Consider the following 18,799-nt stretch of genomic DNA (forward strand, 5'->3'; position numbering starts at 1 on the left):
ATAGATGTTCTTTTAGCAGCTAGAACAATCCACAAAGATTCTTTAAGGGTATGTGCATGCAATGAATTTTTTATGTAGACACTTTGTACAATACAAGTTAATGGCAAAGCTTCACAAACCTGTTTTGGAGCATTTTTTTCATCATTTTTGCTTTTAAAAAAAAAAACCGCGAGCTTTCTTCATTATTTAATGAAGTGAAAAAATGAGCGGAAAACAACACAAAAAAAGACATCACAAAAAAACACTTTAAAAAAAAGTCTGTGAACGGCCAAAAAAAAAAAAGACACTTCAGGGTAGTAGACCCCTGTAGTTTACTGAAGTCTCTTCTGCTTTAAAAACTCAGTGGGTTCCCCTAAGTTTGAAAAATATTATGTGCTCTGACCCTTATGGTGTTTTTATGTTTTAATTTGTTTTGTTCTCTTCTGGCAGATACAAAATCAGATTCCTGGAGCCATATTTCCCTTTGTGTTTTACCCTGTTAAACCCCCAAAGTCTGTGGCCATGGACTCAGGTTTGTATATTATGCACTATTGGTATTGTGTTTTAATTATGTAAAAGATCACCTGTTTGTAGAATTATATAAATCCTTTGTCATATTTTAAATGTAGTTAAGTCAAACCAGCTTCAATGTGAATTGTTTGGTTATCAATGTACTGAAGTGAGTTCATATATAGTTCAACATTTAGTGCAGCCACTTGAACTGTTGCAAAAGTACAGCGGGTACAGCATTGTATAAATTAATATATACAGATCAATTTATGCAATCTTGCTCTATCGGAAAGATTACGTGAGCCATGCAGATGTTTATGTATTTTAGAAGCGTTTCAAAATTATTTGAAAATGTTGAATTTTTTTTTTTTAATACATTACAGAACCCAAACCATTTACTGATGTAAGCATTGTAATGAGGACAGCTGGACATTCTGAAATATCACGTATAAAGTAAGTTAAAATGCCAATATGAAACAGCCATATACCTAATCTTGGAAACTAATTAGGGCATCTTACAGTGGAGAGGATGAATAAATTACATTTATGATGTGGTATTGTCTTAAAGGCAATCTGTAATGTAGATCAAACCCCACCCCAAAGTGCATAAATTGGCAATCAGGTCTTAAATATTTAAATCCACCTTCTCCTTTTATATCTTCCATCTGTTGCTGCATTTCTGAGTAATCTGCCTTTTAATTAATATGTAAATTAGGTGTTATCTTCTCTGAGTGTGATAGAGCAAGTAAAGGCCCAGTCACACACAATGACTTACCAGGGATCCCGAAAACAATGCGACCTGATAGGGATCACTGAAAGTGGCTTGTGAGATGTCCCACAGTCAGACCTTACCAATGATGCAGGAATGATACAGGTCGCAGTAGGGACCTGTATAATGATCTCAGCAGTCACTGTGACCCTGTCACACAGTGTCAAACACAGCGATGTGTCCTGCCCAGCAGGACATCGCCTTTGAAGAAAATGGCCTGGACCATTCTGCAGCGACTAGCGATCTTACAGCAGGGGCCTGATCGCTGGTAGATGTCACACATAACGAGATCGCTAACGGGATCGCTACTGCATCACAGAAACCGTGACTCAGCAGCGATCTCGCTAGCGATCTCGTTATGTGTGACGTACCTTAAGAATATACCACTTTCCGTGTTTGTTTTCTGCATCTAGTACCAGCCTCTTTAGCAGAATGTATTGCTCCCCAACTAATTTCCTTGCCCAGACCAGGCTTGACATAGACAATTAGCTATTATGCAAGCTAAAGAGGCTGACCCTGGGTGGGGAAAGAAACTATGCAGAATGAGGAAGGGGAAGTGCTTTGTCACACCCACAGCACTTATCATGTCATTTGGATATGAATGAAAACTTCTATCACTCAGTCATGTAGCAACAGATAGAAGATATAAGGTGCTAATGGAATTACATTTCAAATACCTGTATGCCCCTATATGAGGATTTGTAGGGGTTAATTTAATGACAGATTTCTTTATCGTTCCTTATGGGAGACCCAAACCATGGGTGTATAGCTACTGCCTCCGGAGAACACACAAAGTACTACACTCAAACGTGTAGCTCCTCCCTCCGGCTATATACACCCCCTGGATGACAATCTACCCAGTTCAATGCTTTGTGTTTCAGGAGGATACACACACTTGCATTCTCTGATATTTTCTTTGTCGCTCTATTGGGAGACCCAGACAATTGGGTTGTATAGGCTATGCCTCCGGAGGCCGCACAAAGTATTACACTCAAAAGTGTTAAGCCCCTCCCCTTCTGCCTATACACCCCCCGTGCTCCCACGGGCTCCTCAGTTTTTTGCTTTGTGCGAAGGAGGTCAGACACGCACAGCACAGCTCCACAGATTGGTCAGCAGCAGCTGCTGACCATGTCGGATGGAAGAAAAGTGGGCCCATATAGGGCCCCCAGCATGCTCCCTTCTCACCCCACTCTTGTCGGCGTTGTTGTTAAGGTTGAGGTATCCATTGCGGGTACGGAGGCTGGAGCCCACATGCTGCTTTCCTTCCCCATCCCCCTCAGGGCTCTGGGTGAAGTGGGATCCTATCGGTCTCCAGGCACTGAGACCGTGCTTCATCCACAACTCCTGTGGAGCCTGCTGGATAGGAGCCGGGTACCGTTCAGGGACATGGCCCTGCTACTGGAAGGTACTCTGTATCCCTGTGGGGACCGCGCACAGCAACACCTCAGCTTTGCTGGGTGTGCTAGTGCACCGGGGACCGCGGCGCTGACCGGGTTTAACTGTGCCATTACACACTCAGCGTCGCTGAGTGTGTTTATATGTAGGGGCTACCGCGCTAACCGCCGCTGCCATGGGAAACTGCGGCGCGGCTGGGACTTGTAGTTCGCCGGGGACTTCGGCGCCGGCCGCGCTTTTACGGCGGCCATGCTTATACTCGAGTCCCCGGCTTTCTTGCGGCCTAGCTTCCTTTTCTCCCGCCCCCAGCCCTGACAGGCAGGGGAAGGGCGGGACGCTGCACGGAACGAGCAGCACTGAGGGCTGGAGTATGATTTGCATACTCCACCCCCCTCACTGTGCACAGTGTGAGCACCAGTTCCCGCACTTTCTCGGCCACGCCCACGGCTCCCTCCTCTCGTCAGGACGCCGCAGCCATTCCTGTCAGCTCCTCCGACGCTGCAGAGAGGGACAAACCCTGGGAGACCCAGACACGGTCTCTGGTGGCCTCACAACCGCTTTAGGCGGCTGGTAAGCAGCACCTGTGGTGCTAGCCCCATGGTGCTGTAGTGTATTGATACATTATTTGTTTATAGTATATACTCTACACTGTATGAGCACAGTTCATTCTGGCTATATACCCTATTGTGTTACTCAGGGAAAACAATAGCATGGCGCCCACAAAAGGCAGGGGTGCCAAAACACAGGCTTATTATGCTGCCTGCGCCGCATGTAAGACCCCGCTACCGGCAGGTTCCACTGACCCTCATTGTGTGCACTGTTCGGCCCCTGTGACACTTCTTCAGCCAGAGCCTCTGCTAAGAGGGACCCAGGGGGAGCCACCTGTTGACACTGTCCAGGTGACGGGGACTGAGTTTGCAAAACTCTCTGAGACTATGGCTAAGATACTAGAAGCCTTGCAGTCCAGGCCGGTATCTCAGCAAAGGGACTCTGTTGAATCATTGTTCCCTGACCCCCCTCAGTTGGTCCAACAATGTCCTCCCGGGGTATCTCATACATCCCAGGCTGAGGGTTATGACTTAGACCCCAGCCCCAGACCGAATAAGCGGGCTCGCTTAGAATTTCCCTCGACATCATATTGTTTAGGGTCTCAGCGGGGGGAATCTCTGGTTGATGATGCGGAGACAGCTGATCAGGATTCTGATCCTGAGGGCGCTCTCAATCTTAATACTCCAGACGGGGACGCCATAGTGAACGATCTTATTGCGTCCATCAATCAAATGCTGGATATTTCTCCCTCAGCTCCTCCGGCGGAGGAGTCAGCGTCTCAGCAGGAGAAATTCCGTTTCAGGTTCCCCAAGCGCACACCGAGTATGTTTCTAGACCACTCTGATTTCAGAGAGGCAGTCCAGAATCACCATGCTTGTCCAGATAAGCGTTTTTCTAAGCGCCTTAAGGATACACGTTATCCTTTTCCCCCTGACGTGGTTAAAGGTTGGACTCAGTGTCCCAAAGTGGACCCTCCAATCTCCAGACTGGCGGCTAGATCCATACTTGCAGTGGAAGATGGGGCCTCGCTCAAAGATGCCACTGACAGGCAGATGGAGCTCTGGTTGAAATCCATCTATGAAGCTATCGGAGCTTCTTTTGCCCCAGCATTCGCAGCCGTTTGGGCGCTACAAGCTATCTCAGCAGGTCAAGCGCAAATTGAAGCAGCCACATGCACGGCCGCGCCACAAGTGGCATCCATTACCACCCAGACCTCGGCAATTGCGTCTTACGCTATTAATGCGGTCCTGGACTCTGCGAGCCGTACGGCGGTTGCGGCCGCCAATTCGGTGGTACTCCGCAGGGCCTTGTGGCTACGGGAATGGAAGGCAGATTCTGCTTCCAAAAAGCGCTTAACCAGTTTGCCAATTTCTGGCGACAGGCTGTTTGGCGAGCGTCTGGATGAAATCATCAAACAATCCAAGGGAAAGGATACATCCTTACCCCAGCCCAAACAGAACATACCCCAACAGAGGAGAGGGCAGTCGAGGTTTCGGTCCTTTCGGGGCGCGGGCAGGTCCCAATTCTCCTCGTCCAAAAGGTCTCAGAAAGAACAAGGGAACTCTGATGCATGGCGGTCTAAGTCACGTCCTAAAAAGACCACCGGAGGCGCCGCTAACAAAGCGGCTTCCTCATGACTTTCGACCTCCTCTAGTAGCATCATCGGTCGGTGGCAGGCTCTCCCGCTTTTGCGACACCTGGCTGCCACAAATAAAAGACCGCTGGGTGAGAGACATTCTGTCTCACGGTTACAAGATAGAGTTCACCTCTCGTCCCCCGACTCGATTCTTCAGGTCATCCCCGCCTCCCGAGCGAGCCGAGGCTCTTCTGCAGGCGCTGGGCACTCTGAAGGCAGAAGGAGTGGTGGTCCCTGTTCCTCTTCAGCAACAGAGCCACGGTTTTTACTCCAACTTGTTTGTGGTCCCAAAGAAGGACGGGTCTTTCCGCCCGGTCCTGGACCTGAAACTGCTCAACAAACACGTAAAAACCCGACGGTTCAGGATGGAATCCCTCCGCTCCGTCATCGCCTCAATGTCCCAAGGAGATTTCCTTGCATCGATCGATATCAAAGATGCTTATCTCCACGTACCGATTGCTCCAGAGCACCAGCGCTTCTTGCGCTTCGCCATAGGAAACGAACACCTGCAGTTCGTGGCACTGCCGTTCGGCCTGGCAACAGCCCCACGGGTTTTTACCAAGGTTATGGCTACTGTAGTAGCGCTCCTACACTCGCAGGGTCACTCGGTGATCCCGTACTTGGACGATCTGCTGATCAAGGCACCCTCTCAAGAGGCATGCCAACGCAGCCTCGACGCTACCCTGGAGACTCTCCAGGGTTTCGGGTGGATCATCAATTTTCCAAAGTCAAATCTGACACCGGCTCAATCGCTGACATATCTTGGCATGGAGTTTCATACCCTCTCAGCGATAGTGAAGCTTCCGCTGATCAAGCAGCAGTCACTACAGAAAGGGGTACAATCTCTCCTTCAAGGCCAGTCACACCCCTTGAGGCGCCTCATGCACTTCCTGGGGAAGATGGTGGCAGCAATGGAGGCAGTCCCTTTCGCGCAGTTTCACCTGCGTCCCCTTCAATGGGACATCTTACGCAAATGGGACAGGAAGCCGACGTCCCTCGACAGGACCGTCTCCCTCTCTCAGGCGACCAAAGCTTCCCTTCGGTGGTGGCTCCTTCCCACTTCATTATCGAAGGGGAAATCCTTCCTACCCCCATCCTGGGAAGTAGTCACGACGGACGCGAGTCTGTCAAGGTGGGGAGCGGTTTCTCTCCACCACAGGGCTCAGGGTACGTGGACCCAGCAAGAGTCCTCGCTTCAGATCAATGTTCTGGAAATACGGGCAGTGTATCTTGCCCTGAAAGCGTTCCAGCAGTGGCTGAAGGGCAAGCAGATCCGAATTCAGTCGGACAACTCCACAGCGGTGGCATACATCAACCACCAAGGCGGCACACGCAGCCGGCAAGCCTTCCAGGAAGTCCGGCGGATTTTGATGTGGGTGGAAGCCACGGCCTCCACCATATCCGCAGTTCACATCCCAGGCGTGGAAAACTGGGAAGCAGATTATCTCAGTCGCCAGGGCATGGACGCAGGGGAATGGTCCCTTCACCCGGACGTGTTTCAGGAGATCTGTTGCCGCTGGGGGGTGCCGGATGTCGACCTCATGGCGTCCCGGCACAACAACAAGGTACCAATGTTCATGGCACGGTCTCAAGATCCCAGAGCTCTGGCGGCAGACGCCTTAGTTCAGGATTGGTCGCAGTTTCAGCTCCCTTATGTGTTTCCTCCGCTGGCACTGTTGCCCAGAGTGTTACGCAAGATCAGGGCCGACTGCCGCCGAGTCATCCTCGTCGCTCCAGACTGGCCGAGGCGGTCGTGGTACCCGGATCTGTGGCATCTCACGGTCGGCCAACCGTGGGCACTACCAGACCGACCAGACTTGCTATCTCAAGGGCCGTTTTTCCATCTGAATTCTGCGGCCCTCAACCTGACTGTGTGGCCATTGAGTCCTGGATCCTAGCGTCTTCAGGGTTATCTCAAGACGTCATTGCCACTATGAGACAGGCCAGGAAACCAACATCGGCCAAGATCTACCACAGGACGTGGAAAATTTTCCTGTCGTGGTGTTCTGCTCAGGGTATTTCTCCCTGGCCTTTTGCCTTGCCCACTTTTCTGTCCTTCCTTCAATCTGGACTGGAAAAGGGTTTGTCGCTCGGCTCTCTTAAGGGACAAGTCTCAGCGCTCTCTGTGTTTTTCCAGAAGCGCCTAGCCAGACTTCCACAGGTACGCACGTTCCTGCAGGGGGTTTGTCACATCGTTCCTCCTTACAAGCGGCCGTTAGAACCCTGGGATCTGAACAGGGTGCTGGTGGCTCTTCAGAAACCACCATTCGAGCCAATGAGGGATATTTCTCTCTCACGCCTTTCGCAGAAAGTGGTTTTTCTAGTAGCAGTCACTTCACTTCGGAGAGTGTCTGAGCTAGCAGCGCTTTCATGCAAAACCCCTTTCCTGGTGTTTCACCAGGACAAGGTGGTTCTACGTCCGGTTCCGGAATTTCTCCCTAAGGTGGTATCCCCCTTTCATCTCAATCAGGATATCTCCTTACCTTCTTTTTGTCCTCATCCAGTTCACCAATGTGAAAAGGATTTGCACTTGTTAGATCTGGTGAGAGCACTCAGAATCTACATTTCTCGTACGGCGCCCCTGCGCCGCTCGGATGCACTCTTTGTCCTTGTCGCTGGCCAGCGTAAAGGGTCACAGGCTTCCAAATCAACCCTGGCTCGGTGGATCAAGGAGCCAATTATCGAAGCTTACCGTTCGGCTGGGCTTCTGGTTCCCTCAGGGCTGAAGGCCCATTCTACCAGAGCCGTGGGCGCGTCCTGGGCTTTGAGGCACCAGGCTACGGCTCAGCAGGTGTGTCAGGCGGCTACCTGGTCGAGTCTGCACACTTTCACGAAGCACTATCAAGTGCATACCTATGCTTCGGCGGATGCCAGCCTAGGTAGACGAGTCCTTCAGGCGGCGGTTGCCCACCTGTAGGAAGAGGCCGTTTTACGGCTCTCTTACGAGGTATTATTTTACCCACCCAGGGACTGCTTTTGGACGTCCCAATTGTCTGGGTCTCCCAATAGAGCGACAAAGAAGAAGGGAATTTTGTTTACTTACCGTAAATTCCTTTTCTTCTAGCTCTAATTGGGAGACCCAGCGCCCGCCCCTGTTTTTTTGTGTACACATGTTGTTCATGTTGAATGGTTTCAGTTCTCCGATATTCCTTCGGATTGAAGTTACTTTAAACCAGTTTATAATTCTTTTTCCTCCTTCTTGCTTTTGCACCAAAACTGAGGAGCCCGTGGGAGCACGGGGGGTGTATAGGCAGAAGGGGAGGGGCTTAACACTTTTGAGTGTAATACTTTGTGCGGCCTCCGGAGGCATAGCCTATACAACCCAATTGTCTGGGTCTCCCAATTAGAGCTAGAAGAAAAGGAATTTACGGTAAGTAAACAAAATTCCCTTCTTTTCATTTTTATTTTGATTTTCAAGATTTGGAAGAAAAGCGGGTCCAGTCTGGACTCCCGGCATGTCCCTTCACACCCCACTCTGTCGGCGGTGCTGTTAAGGTTGACTTTACAAGGCTGGAGCCTTCACATGCCGTGCTCCTTCACATCCTCTGAGAAGCTCTGGTTTGAAGTGGGAGCCGTCACGGTCCTCTCTGCTTGCAGGAGACCGGTCTCCATCCGCAGCCCTGTCTGGTTCCTGCTGGAAGGAGCGTTCACCCCCCCTCAGGGACTGGCCCTGCGTCTCAAAAGCTAAGTATTGAGACGTTTTTCAGGGGTCCCGGGTACTTTTATTAGGGGGACAGTATGTGTTTTATCGTTACTGTAAATTCCGGCCGGTTCTGGGGGTTTCCCCTGAGAACCGCGCAGAGGGTGCCTGCTCGTCGGCCGCATTTTAAAATCTAGGCCCCGGCTTCAGTTTGGGCCTAGTTTCGGTTTCGGCTTCTCTGCATGTCATGCATACAGGAGACATAGCGTGGCGCCGCCCACCGCTCGGCCAGCAGAGGGGAGGGCACTCCTCTCTGGGGAGATGTTCCCTCCCCTGTATCTCTCCCTGCATCTCTCCCTGGCCCTCCGTTTTCCCGCTCTTGGCCTAATACCCGCCCCCCTCCTCCTTCCAGCGCCATTTTCTCAGCGTTCTTACACTGGTCGGCGCTGGATGCTGCAGCTGCTGCTGTTTAGGAGGGCTGACGCTTCACTTGGGCTTTGAACTGTGGAATCCGGAGGGCACACAGAGAGCGGTCTGGTAAGCCACAACCTCTGGTTGTGGGCTTTTTATTACACTCTCAGGACATTCTGCAGGAGTGTTTTCTTGCTGCAGAGCTTCCACCTCAGCAGCATGTCTGTCACCCGGAGCAAGGCTGCAAACATGTACGCTATATGCACTGCATGTAAGCTCATTCTGCCAGAGCCAAGCACATACCCACATTGTGATGCCTGTGCTAATATGGTTGTGTCTCAGCCTGGAGCCTCCTCAGGGGTCCCTCCGGCTGCTCCGGCCCCGGTGGCTGAACCCCCGGCTTGGGTAGCATCTTTTTCACAAGCTATTTCCCAGTCTTTTGCCGACTTCATGGGGCAGCTGTCCCGGACACTGCTGACCATGCATCAGCCCCCTTCTCAGGGTGCTTCTGCTGCTCCTAGCTCTGCAGAGCTCTCAGAGCATGTCCTAGGACCCCATCTCCCTAAACGGAGACGCAGGGACCCTTCTCCTTCCTCTTCCCACGGCTCTGATTCACGTGCCGAGGTACAGGGCGAGGAGGATTCGTTTACTGTGGGCTCAGACGCTACCTCTATGTACCCCATTGACTTGTCTGAGGGTGATGCGGATGTTAGTGACTTGATTGCGTCCATTAACTCCGTACTGAACCTCAACCCACCAGAGTCAGAGGAACAAGCCTCTCTGGTAGAGATGCACCAGTTTACCTCACCTAAGAAAGCTAGGAGTATGTTTTTTAACCACTCCAGCTTTCAGACCACTGTTACCAAGCCCAGGGCCTGTCCTGACAAACGTTTTCCGAAGCGTAATTCAGATGACCGTTTTCCTTTTCCACCAGAGGTGGTTAAGGAATGGGCCCAGTCCCCAAAGGTAGACCCTCCGGTGTCCAGAATCTCAGCCCGCACAGTCGTAGCTGTGGCTGATGGCACTTCTCTTAAGGATCCCACTGACCGCCAGGTTGACCTTTTGGCCAAGTCTGTATATGAGGCGGCAGGAGCCTCGTTCTCCCCGTCTTTTGCGGCAGTGTGGGCTCTTAAGGCAGTCTCTGCCTCTCTGGAGGAGATACATTCCCTTACCAGGGACTCTATTCCTGAGATGGATGCCTTAACTTCTCAAGCTTCGGCTTTTGCATCCTACGCCATGTCTGCCATCCTGGAGGCTTCTCACCGCACGGCGGTGGCCTCCGCTAACTCCCTCGCGATCCGCAGGATCTTGTGGCTTCGAGAGTGGAAAGCAGACGCTTCCTCTAAGAAGTACCTTGCGAGTCTCCCTTTTGCTGGGTCCTGGCTGTTTGGGGAACAGCTGGATGACATAATTAAGGAAGCTACTGGCGGGAAGAGTACTTCCTTGCCACAAACTAAAGCCAGGAAACCTGTCCAGGGCAGGATCCAATCGAGGTTTCGTTCCTTTCGTTCCTCTAACTGGTCATCCTCTAAGCCCTCGACCTCGTCCACTACCGCAGCCAAGGATCGTAAATCAAACTGGCGCGCAAAGCCGCGTCCTCAAAAGACCGGAGGAGCCGCTGCCACTAAGGCAGCCTCCTCTTGACTATCTGGCTGCGCCAGCAACGTCCTTGGTCGGTGGCAGGCTCTCCCACTTTGGAGACGTGTGGTTTCAACACGTCGCCGATCAGTGGGTGCGGGATCTCATCTCCCACGGCTACAGGATAGAATTTTCTTCCAGCCCGCCAAACAGATTTTTTCTGTCCACACCCCCCTGCTCCAAAGCCGCCGCCTTCTCTCAGGCCGTGGCATCCCTGCAGGCCAACGGGGTAATTGTTCCGGTTCCCGCCCGGGAACGGTTCAGCGGTTTCTACTCAAACCTCTTTCTAGTCCCCAAGAAGGACGGTTCCTTCCAGCCCATCCTGGATCTCAAGCTTCTCAACAAGCATGTTCAGGTGCGGCACTTTCGCATGGAATCTCTGAGATCGGTCATTGCCTCAATGACCCAAGGAGATTTTCTGGCATCCATCGACATCAGAGATGCCTATCTGCATGTGCCTATTGCGGTCTCACACCAGCGTTGGCTACGCTTTGCAATCGGAGAGGAACATTTCCAATTCGTGGCTCTCCCCTTTGGCTTAGCCACGGCCCCTCGAGTGTTCACCAAGGTCATGGCAGCAGTGGTTGCGGTCCTGCACCTCCAGGGGTTGGCAGTGATTCCTTACCTGGACGACCTTCTAGTCAAGGCCTCATCCAGTGTAGACTGCCAGCGGAGTCTCTCTCTCACTCTCGCCACGCTAGTTCAGTTCGGGTGGCTTGTCAACCTGCCCAAGTCCACTCTGACCCCGACCCAGGTACTTATGTACCTAGGGATGCAATTCGAGACTCTGCCGGCACTTGTCAAGTTGCCCTTAGTCAAACAGCAGTCCCTTCGTCTGGCGGTGCGCTCTCTGCTGAGGCACCGCCGTCATTCCATCAGACACCTCATGCAGGTGCTGGGTCAGATGGTGGCGTCAATGGAAGCGGTTCCCTTTGCCCAGTTCCATCTGCGTCCCCTGCAGCTGGACATTCTCCGCTGTTGGGACAATCGGATCTCTTCCTTGCACAGGCTGGTGGCTCTGTCATCACAGGCCAGGAGCTCCCTTCAGTGGTGGCTTCGGCCCCTCTCTCTGTCACAGGGACGCTCCTTCCTGACTCCGTCCTGGGTGATCCTCACCACGGATGCCAGCCTCTCCGGTTGGGGAGCAGTATTTCTCCATCACCGAGCACAGGGCACTTGGACTCCGTCCGAATCAGCCCTCTCGATCAATGTGCTGGAGATCAGAGCTGTGTTTCTAGCTCTCCTAGCCTTTCACCACCTGTTGACGGGCAGGCACATTCGGGTTCAGTCGGACAACGCGACAGCGGTTGCCTACATCAATCACCAGGGCGGGACTCACAGCCGTCTGGCGATGTTGGAGGTTCAACGAATCCTCCAGTGGACGGAGGACTCCAAGTCCACCATATCTGCAGTCCACATCCCAGGCGTGGAAAACTGGGAGGCCGATTATCTCAGCCGTCAAACCGTGGACAACGGCGAGTGGGCCCTGCATCCGTCAGTGTTCAGATCAATCTGCCGCAAGTGGGGCACTCCGGAAGTGGATCTAATGGCATCCCGGCACAACAACAAGGTTCCGGTTTACGTGGCTCGCTCCCACGATCCTCAAGCCTTCGTGGCAGACGCATTGGTTCAAGATTGGTCTCAGTTCCGTCTGGCCTATGTGTTTTCCCCCTCTAGCGCTCTTGCCCAGGGTTCTGCGCAAGATCAGAATGGAGGGCCGTCGAGTCATACTCATTGCTCCGGACTGGCCCAGGCGAGCTTGGTACCCAGACCTGCTCCGTCTGTCCGTAGAGGTGCCGTGGCATCTCCCGGACCGCCCAGACCTTCTCTCTCAAGGTCCGTTCTTCCGCCAGAATTCTGCGGCTCTCAGATTGACGGCGTGGCTCTTGAGTCCTGGATCCTGACGGCTTCAGGCATTCCCTCTGAGGTCATCTCCACCATGACTCAGGCTCGGAAGTCTTCCTCGGCCAAGATTTACCACAGGACTTGGAGGATTTTCCTGTCCTGGTGTCGCTCTTCCGACCATGCTCCTTGGCCGTTCTCCTTGCCGACCATCCTGTCTTTTCTACAGTCCGGTCTACAGCTAGGTCTGTCCCTCAATTCCCTCAAGGGACAGGTGTCGGCTTTGTCGGTATTGTTCCAGCGGCGTATCGCCCGACTGGCTCAGGTGCGCACCTTCATGCAGGGCACATCTCACATCATTCCTCCTTACCGGCGGCCCTTGGATCCCTGGGACCTTAATCTGGTCCTCACGGCCTTACAGAAACCCCCCTTTGAGCCTCTCAGGGAGGTTCCTTTGTTTAGACTTTCACAGAAAGTTGTTTTTCTAGTAGCCATAACTTCTCTCAGGAGAGTTTCTGATTTGGCTGCGCTCTCTTCGGAATCTCCCTTTTTGGTGTTTCACCAAGACAAGGTGGTTCTTCGTCCGACTCCGGACTTTCTCCCTAAGGTGGTGTCTCCTTTCCACCTTAACCAGGACATTTCATTGCCTTCTCTATGTCCGGCCCCTGTGCATCGTTTTGAGAAGGCGTTGCACTCCTTAGATTTGGTGCGGGCGCTTTGAATCTATGTGTCACGCACCGCCGTTTTTAGGCGGTGCACATCACTTTTTGTGCTAACCACTGGTCAGCGCAAGGGTCTCGCTGCTTCTAAACCGACCCTAGCTCGTTGGATCAGGTCGGCTATCACCGATGCCTACCAGTGTTCTCAGGTGCCTCCTCCGCCAGGGATTAAGGCGCACTCGACCAGAGCTGTCGGCGCCTCCTGGGCTTTCAGGCACCAGGCTACGGCTCAGCAGGTTTGTCAGGCTGCCACGTGGTCCAGTCTGCACACTTTTTCGAAGCACTACCAAGTGCATGCTCATGCTTCGGCAGATGCGAGCTTGGGCAGACGCATTCTTCAGGCGGCTGTCGCCCATTTGTGAAGTTAGGTTTTGCCTACTTCTCAGTTTGGTTTATTTCCCACCCATGGACTGCTTTGGAACGTCCCATGGTTTGGGTCTCCCATAAGGAACGATAAAGAAAAAGAGAATTTTGTTTACTTACCGTAAATTCTTTTTCTTATAGTTCCGACATGGGAGACCCAGCACCCTCCCTGTTGCCTGTTGGCAGTTTTTTGTTCCGTGTGTTTCACCGGCTGTTGTTAGTAGACAGAGTTCTGGTCTTGCCGAGTTTTACTCTATCTCTACTTATGGGTGGATGTCCTCCTTCAGCTTTTGCACTGAACTGGGTAGATTGTCATCCAGGGGGTGTATATAGCCGGAGGGAGGAGCTACACGTTTGAGTGTAGTACTTTGTGTGTCCTCCGGAGGCAGTAGCTATACTGGGTTTAGGTCTCCCATGTCGGAACTATAAGAAAAAGAATTTACGGTAAGTAAACAAAATTCTCTTTTTTCTTTTAAGGGTGCACTACTTTATTATGTATAAGTGGAGCTTAATTTTAAAGATTGTCCAATTTACAATTTTGTTGACAGATATTTCAAGGTTTTGATACAAGAAATGGATCTCCGGATAGATCTTGGATTTTTGTACGCCCTTGCTGACCTCTTTGCACAGAGCGGGGACGTACCTAAGGATCAAGCTGTAAGTCAATAATTCTGCTGCCTAAGTTTAGTAATGTTACCAGTGAAGTAATCACTTTCTATTGAGAAGATAAATCACTTTGTCATCAGTAGAGGCATGGGTATAAGGGTACCTTCACACTTTAGCGATGCAGCAGCGATCCGACCAGCGATCTGACCTGGTCAGGATCGCTGCTGCATCGCTACATGGTCGCTGGTGAGCTGTCAAACAGGCAGATCTCACCAGCGACCAGTGACCAGCCCCCAGCCAGCAGCGACGCTGCGCTTGCACGGAGCCGGCGTCTGGAAGCTGTGGACACTGGTAACTAAGGTAAACATCGGGTATGGTTACCCGATGTTTACATTAGTTACCAGCGCACACCGCTTAGCTTTGCTCTCCTAGCTACAGTACACATCAGGTTAATTAACCCGATGTGTAATGCAGCTACATGTGCAGAGAGCAGGGAGCCGCGCACACTGCTTAGCGCTGGCTCCTTGCTCTCCTAGCTACAGTACACATCGAGTTAATTAACCCGATGTGTAATGCAGCTACATGTGCAGAGAGCCGGAGCCGGCAGCACAGGCAGCATGAGAGCTGCGGAGGCTGGTAACTAAGGTAAATATCGGGTAACCACCTTGGTTACCCGATGTTTATTTTGGTTACAGCTTACCGCAGCTGCCAGATGCCGGCTCCTGCTCCCTGCTCGCTTCATTTCGTCGCTCTCTCGCTGTCACACACAGCGATCTGTGTGTCACAGTGGGAGAGCGCCTTTGAAGAAAACGAACCAGGGCTGTGTGTAACGAGCAGCGATCTCGCAGCAGGGGCCAGATCGCTGCTCAGTGTCACACACAGCGAGATCGCTAATGAGGTCACTGCTGCGTCACAAAAAACGTGACTCAGCAGCGATCTCGGCAGCGAGCTCGCTGTGTGTGAAGCACCCCTTATTGTATGCTTCTTGCTTAATAGTTATTGTAATCTAAGGAAAGCTCCCTTGTTCCTTTGAAAAGGAAAATCCGTTGATGGCAGTGGTTGTGATGCACTTTGTTTTTAATTCAGATAAAGAGATAACAGGGAACTAGAGCCTAAATATACCATTGTTTAGAGATACCCAAGAGTCTTCTGTTTTACTAATTGTGCTAATAACCTACATATTGTTTGTTATAGGTGGAGCTTTTCAAGAAAGACATAGAATCTCTTCAAGCAGAATTAAGCACCGTATCTTCAATAAGTACTTCTCAACTCAGCCTTTATGAAGATTTCCACATATCTCCCATTAAGGTAACTTAAACTGTTTTACAACTTACTTCCCTGCCTTTAATAGTGACTTATGAAATCCATTTTCATCATAGGTCGTTAAGCAGAGTCTGAAGCTGGCTCAGGAGCTGAGCGGACTTCACATATGGCAGATGCCAGCTTTGTTACTTAGGCCTCTTTCACACATCAGTTTTTTTTTGCACCAGTCATAATCCTTCTTGTGATTGATGTGACGGATCCGTCGCAGATATATTTTTTTATATGGCAAAGGTCATTTGCCATTGAAAACCTGAGAGACACAGAGAGAAACACTTTTTCTGACCAGGAAGGAATTTACACATCTGGGCATGCTTTGTTACTAAAAGACAGATTTGTCGCCAGAATCCATCATTTGACGGATTGCAACGGATCCTGCACCCGTAGGCTTCCATTATAACACACGACTGACGCCGACGGATCCATCGATGTCTGTTTTTTTGACGCACACAAAAAACGTTCATGTAGACGTCAGCTCCATTGGCAGGACAAACACTTTTTGACAGATCCGTCGCACAACGGATGAAACGTGATGCCATCCATTGCAATCCGTTGCTAATACAACTCAGTGAGAAAAAAAACGGATCCAGCACTGGATCCATTTTTTCACAAAACAACGGATTGCGACTGATGGTAAAAAACTAATGTGGGAAAGAGGCCTTACAAAGCAACCACCTGTAACTGCAGGAACCGGTGCAGCTGTGCTCTGATCATTGTAGTTTAACCACCTTAATGCTGCTGTAAGTCTCTGATAGCAGCATTTAATAAAGTAATCGCGGGTAACTGATGGGTTACTATGGCAGCCAAGGTCCAGCTAAAAGCCCCTGTAACTGCCACCTTGATCCTCGCCCTATGACGAGGCTGCGCGTCACAGATGATCCGCAATTTCACTTTATAATCCAATATTGTAGTAGTGAAGCATATTTTGAAAGCTAAGAGGACTAAAAAATAAAATAGAAATAAGAAAAACAGCTTTTTTTTTTTTTTTTTAATAAATAAAATAAGTACAAAATATATGAAAATTTAATTAACCTTTCAAAATTAAAGACATTTAAAAAACAAACATATTTTGTATTGTGTCTAAAAAAAAAAAAAGTCAGACCTATCAAACTGTATAATTATTTAAACCATATATTAAAATGCCAATAAGAAAAAAAAAATCATAACAGAACTGCCATTTTTCAATTTTTGCACTTCCCCAAAAAAATCCAATGTAAATCAATCAAAGCATAATATGTACCGAAAATAGTGTCAATAAAAACCTCAACTCAAGGTACAAAAAAACTAACCAAAAAGTGAAGTCTTGAAACATAAAGACACAAATCAATTTATTCTTTTTTTTTTTTTTTAATTCAGACATTTTACATCATTACAAAAAAATGAAAAGATGTATTGCTGCAATTTTTACTGCAGAATGAATTCTGTAGAAGCAAAATCCAGAAACCATGATGAAATTGCGTCTTATAAAGTTTCACCAAACTTGATTTTTTTTTTCCATTTCCAGTACATTGTATGGTAAAATGAATTATGCCATTCATAACTGCATTTTGAATTTGTCCCCCCAAAAAACAAGCTCTCATATGGCTGTTGATGGAAAAATTAAAGGGTTATGTCTCTTGGAATTAGGTGGAGTTAAAATTAAAAGCATTACAACAAAAAATTCCCTGGTTATTAGACCTAAGACACATGGCATGAAAATCGAAGCGAGTGAAATGCGATAAAACAATATCAGCCTATGTGCCAGCACCCATGTTCAATTATTTTCTCAGACCTAATCGGACCGAGAAAACAGTCGCAGCATGCTGCGGGTGTAATGCGATCCTTGTTTCTCTCGCATCCATTCAAATCTATGGGGCGAGAGAAAAATTGCACTGCACTCGCTATACACCGGTGTACTGCGAGGGTGAGAATGGCAATAACCGGCAAAGGAGGAGATATGGAAATAAATTCCTCTCGCCCCCTCCTCAGTGCTGGCCCGCCCCCCGAAAGATCGGACATCAGTCGCAGTGACACTCGGCTCCTGCTGTGCTGCCAGCATGAGCCGAGTGTCATGCGAGGATCGCAGTGGTGCCCTGTGTGGCCCCGGCTTTAAAACAAAAGGTTAATGCTTATTTTCTCTTTCTGTATAAGTTTCAGCTGGGATGTAGGTTCAGGGAGTGCCCAGGTCTCAGTCTTACGGCCTGGTGCATGGGTAATTACACTTTTTGCACTGGGGCACGCGTTTCAGGTTACTTCTGCTATAATGTCGTTGCCTTCTTTCTTTTCTTGTAGCTTCATTTAAGTTTTTCTCTGAGCACTGGTGGAGATGATGGGAATAAGGAACTTCGAGATAAAGAGCTGATTCCTGTTCAGTCACTAAACCTTTTGTTAAAGAGTATTGGTGCCACCCTGACGGACGTGCAGGATGTTGTGTTTAAGTAGGTGCTACCTTCAGTATGGTTATTTTCATAAGTTAGATTCTTTATATCTTAATAGTAGTACCCTTTTTTTTTCTTCTTCATTTGCAGGTTGGCATTTTTTGAGATTAAAAATCAAGTTTACTCAACACAGGAGCTGCAGTGGGAAGTCATTAGACATTACTCAAGACAAGTAAGTGAATAACTATTATATAATATGATGTATTTTACGTCCGACTTCAAGATTATATTCATTCTCTTAATTTCATGGTGGTTAAAATAATCTGCTGAACAGATCCTGACATAATGCCTCGGTTGGCTTCTGCCAAGATCTGTGTTTCACAAAAAAAACCCATTGTATCTTGTAAATACCGTCAAATGTATATACATGTGTCCAACTACTGTTGTATGCCGCATACAAAAATCTAAAGAAAAAAACACTATTTGGTACACTAGCTAATTGGTGGCCTATGTGTACAATTGCTGTATGTGCTGGGAGCTTTTGCCAGCATATATGCCAAACCTAAAAGGTTATTCCCATCTCCAAGATCCAATCGTAATATGTAGTAGGTGTCATAGTAGAAATAATAATAATAATAATAATAGAATATTAGCAAATACCTCCAATTAGAAATGTATAGTTCTTCTGCTTCACTATGTCGCTTACCTCATGTGCAGGGCATTGCAGAATACCTAAAGTCCTGCAATGCCCTGCAGATGAGATAAGCAACATAGTGAATCAGAAGAACTATACTACATTTCTAATTGGTGGTATTTGATAATACTAATACACTGTGTGCATAATTATTAGGCAAGTTGTATTTTAGAGATTTTTTTTTATTATTTATCAACAACTATGTTCTCAATCAACCCAAAAGACTCATAAATATCAAAGCCTAATATTTTTGGAAGTTGGAGTGGTTTTTTTTTTAGATTTGGCTATCTTAGGAGGATATCTGTTTGTGCAGGTAACTATTACTGTGCAGAATTATTAGGCAACTTAATAAAAACCAAATATATTCCCAT

At 49.1% G+C, this 18,799-nt stretch overlaps 1 protein-coding gene across 1 annotated transcript in view; it reads left to right on the plus strand.

Annotated features, from left to right (window-relative positions):
• Window positions 1–18,799, plus strand: part of VPS13A (vacuolar protein sorting 13 homolog A) — a 368,017-nt gene that overhangs the window by 283,845 nt on the left and 65,373 nt on the right. The window contains exons 57-62 of the mRNA XM_075318171.1: window positions 430–511; window positions 873–942; window positions 14,000–14,108; window positions 15,252–15,365; window positions 17,649–17,794; window positions 17,885–17,966. Coding sequence (XP_075174286.1) covers window positions 430–511; window positions 873–942; window positions 14,000–14,108; window positions 15,252–15,365; window positions 17,649–17,794; window positions 17,885–17,966 — 603 coding nt within the window. The remainder of the gene's footprint in view (window positions 1–429; window positions 512–872; window positions 943–13,999; window positions 14,109–15,251; window positions 15,366–17,648; window positions 17,795–17,884; window positions 17,967–18,799) is intronic.

Source organism: Anomaloglossus baeobatrachus, chromosome 1 (genome assembly GCF_048569485.1).
Source record: "Anomaloglossus baeobatrachus isolate aAnoBae1 chromosome 1, aAnoBae1.hap1, whole genome shotgun sequence".
NCBI classification, from domain to species: domain Eukaryota; kingdom Metazoa; phylum Chordata; class Amphibia; order Anura; family Aromobatidae; genus Anomaloglossus; species Anomaloglossus baeobatrachus.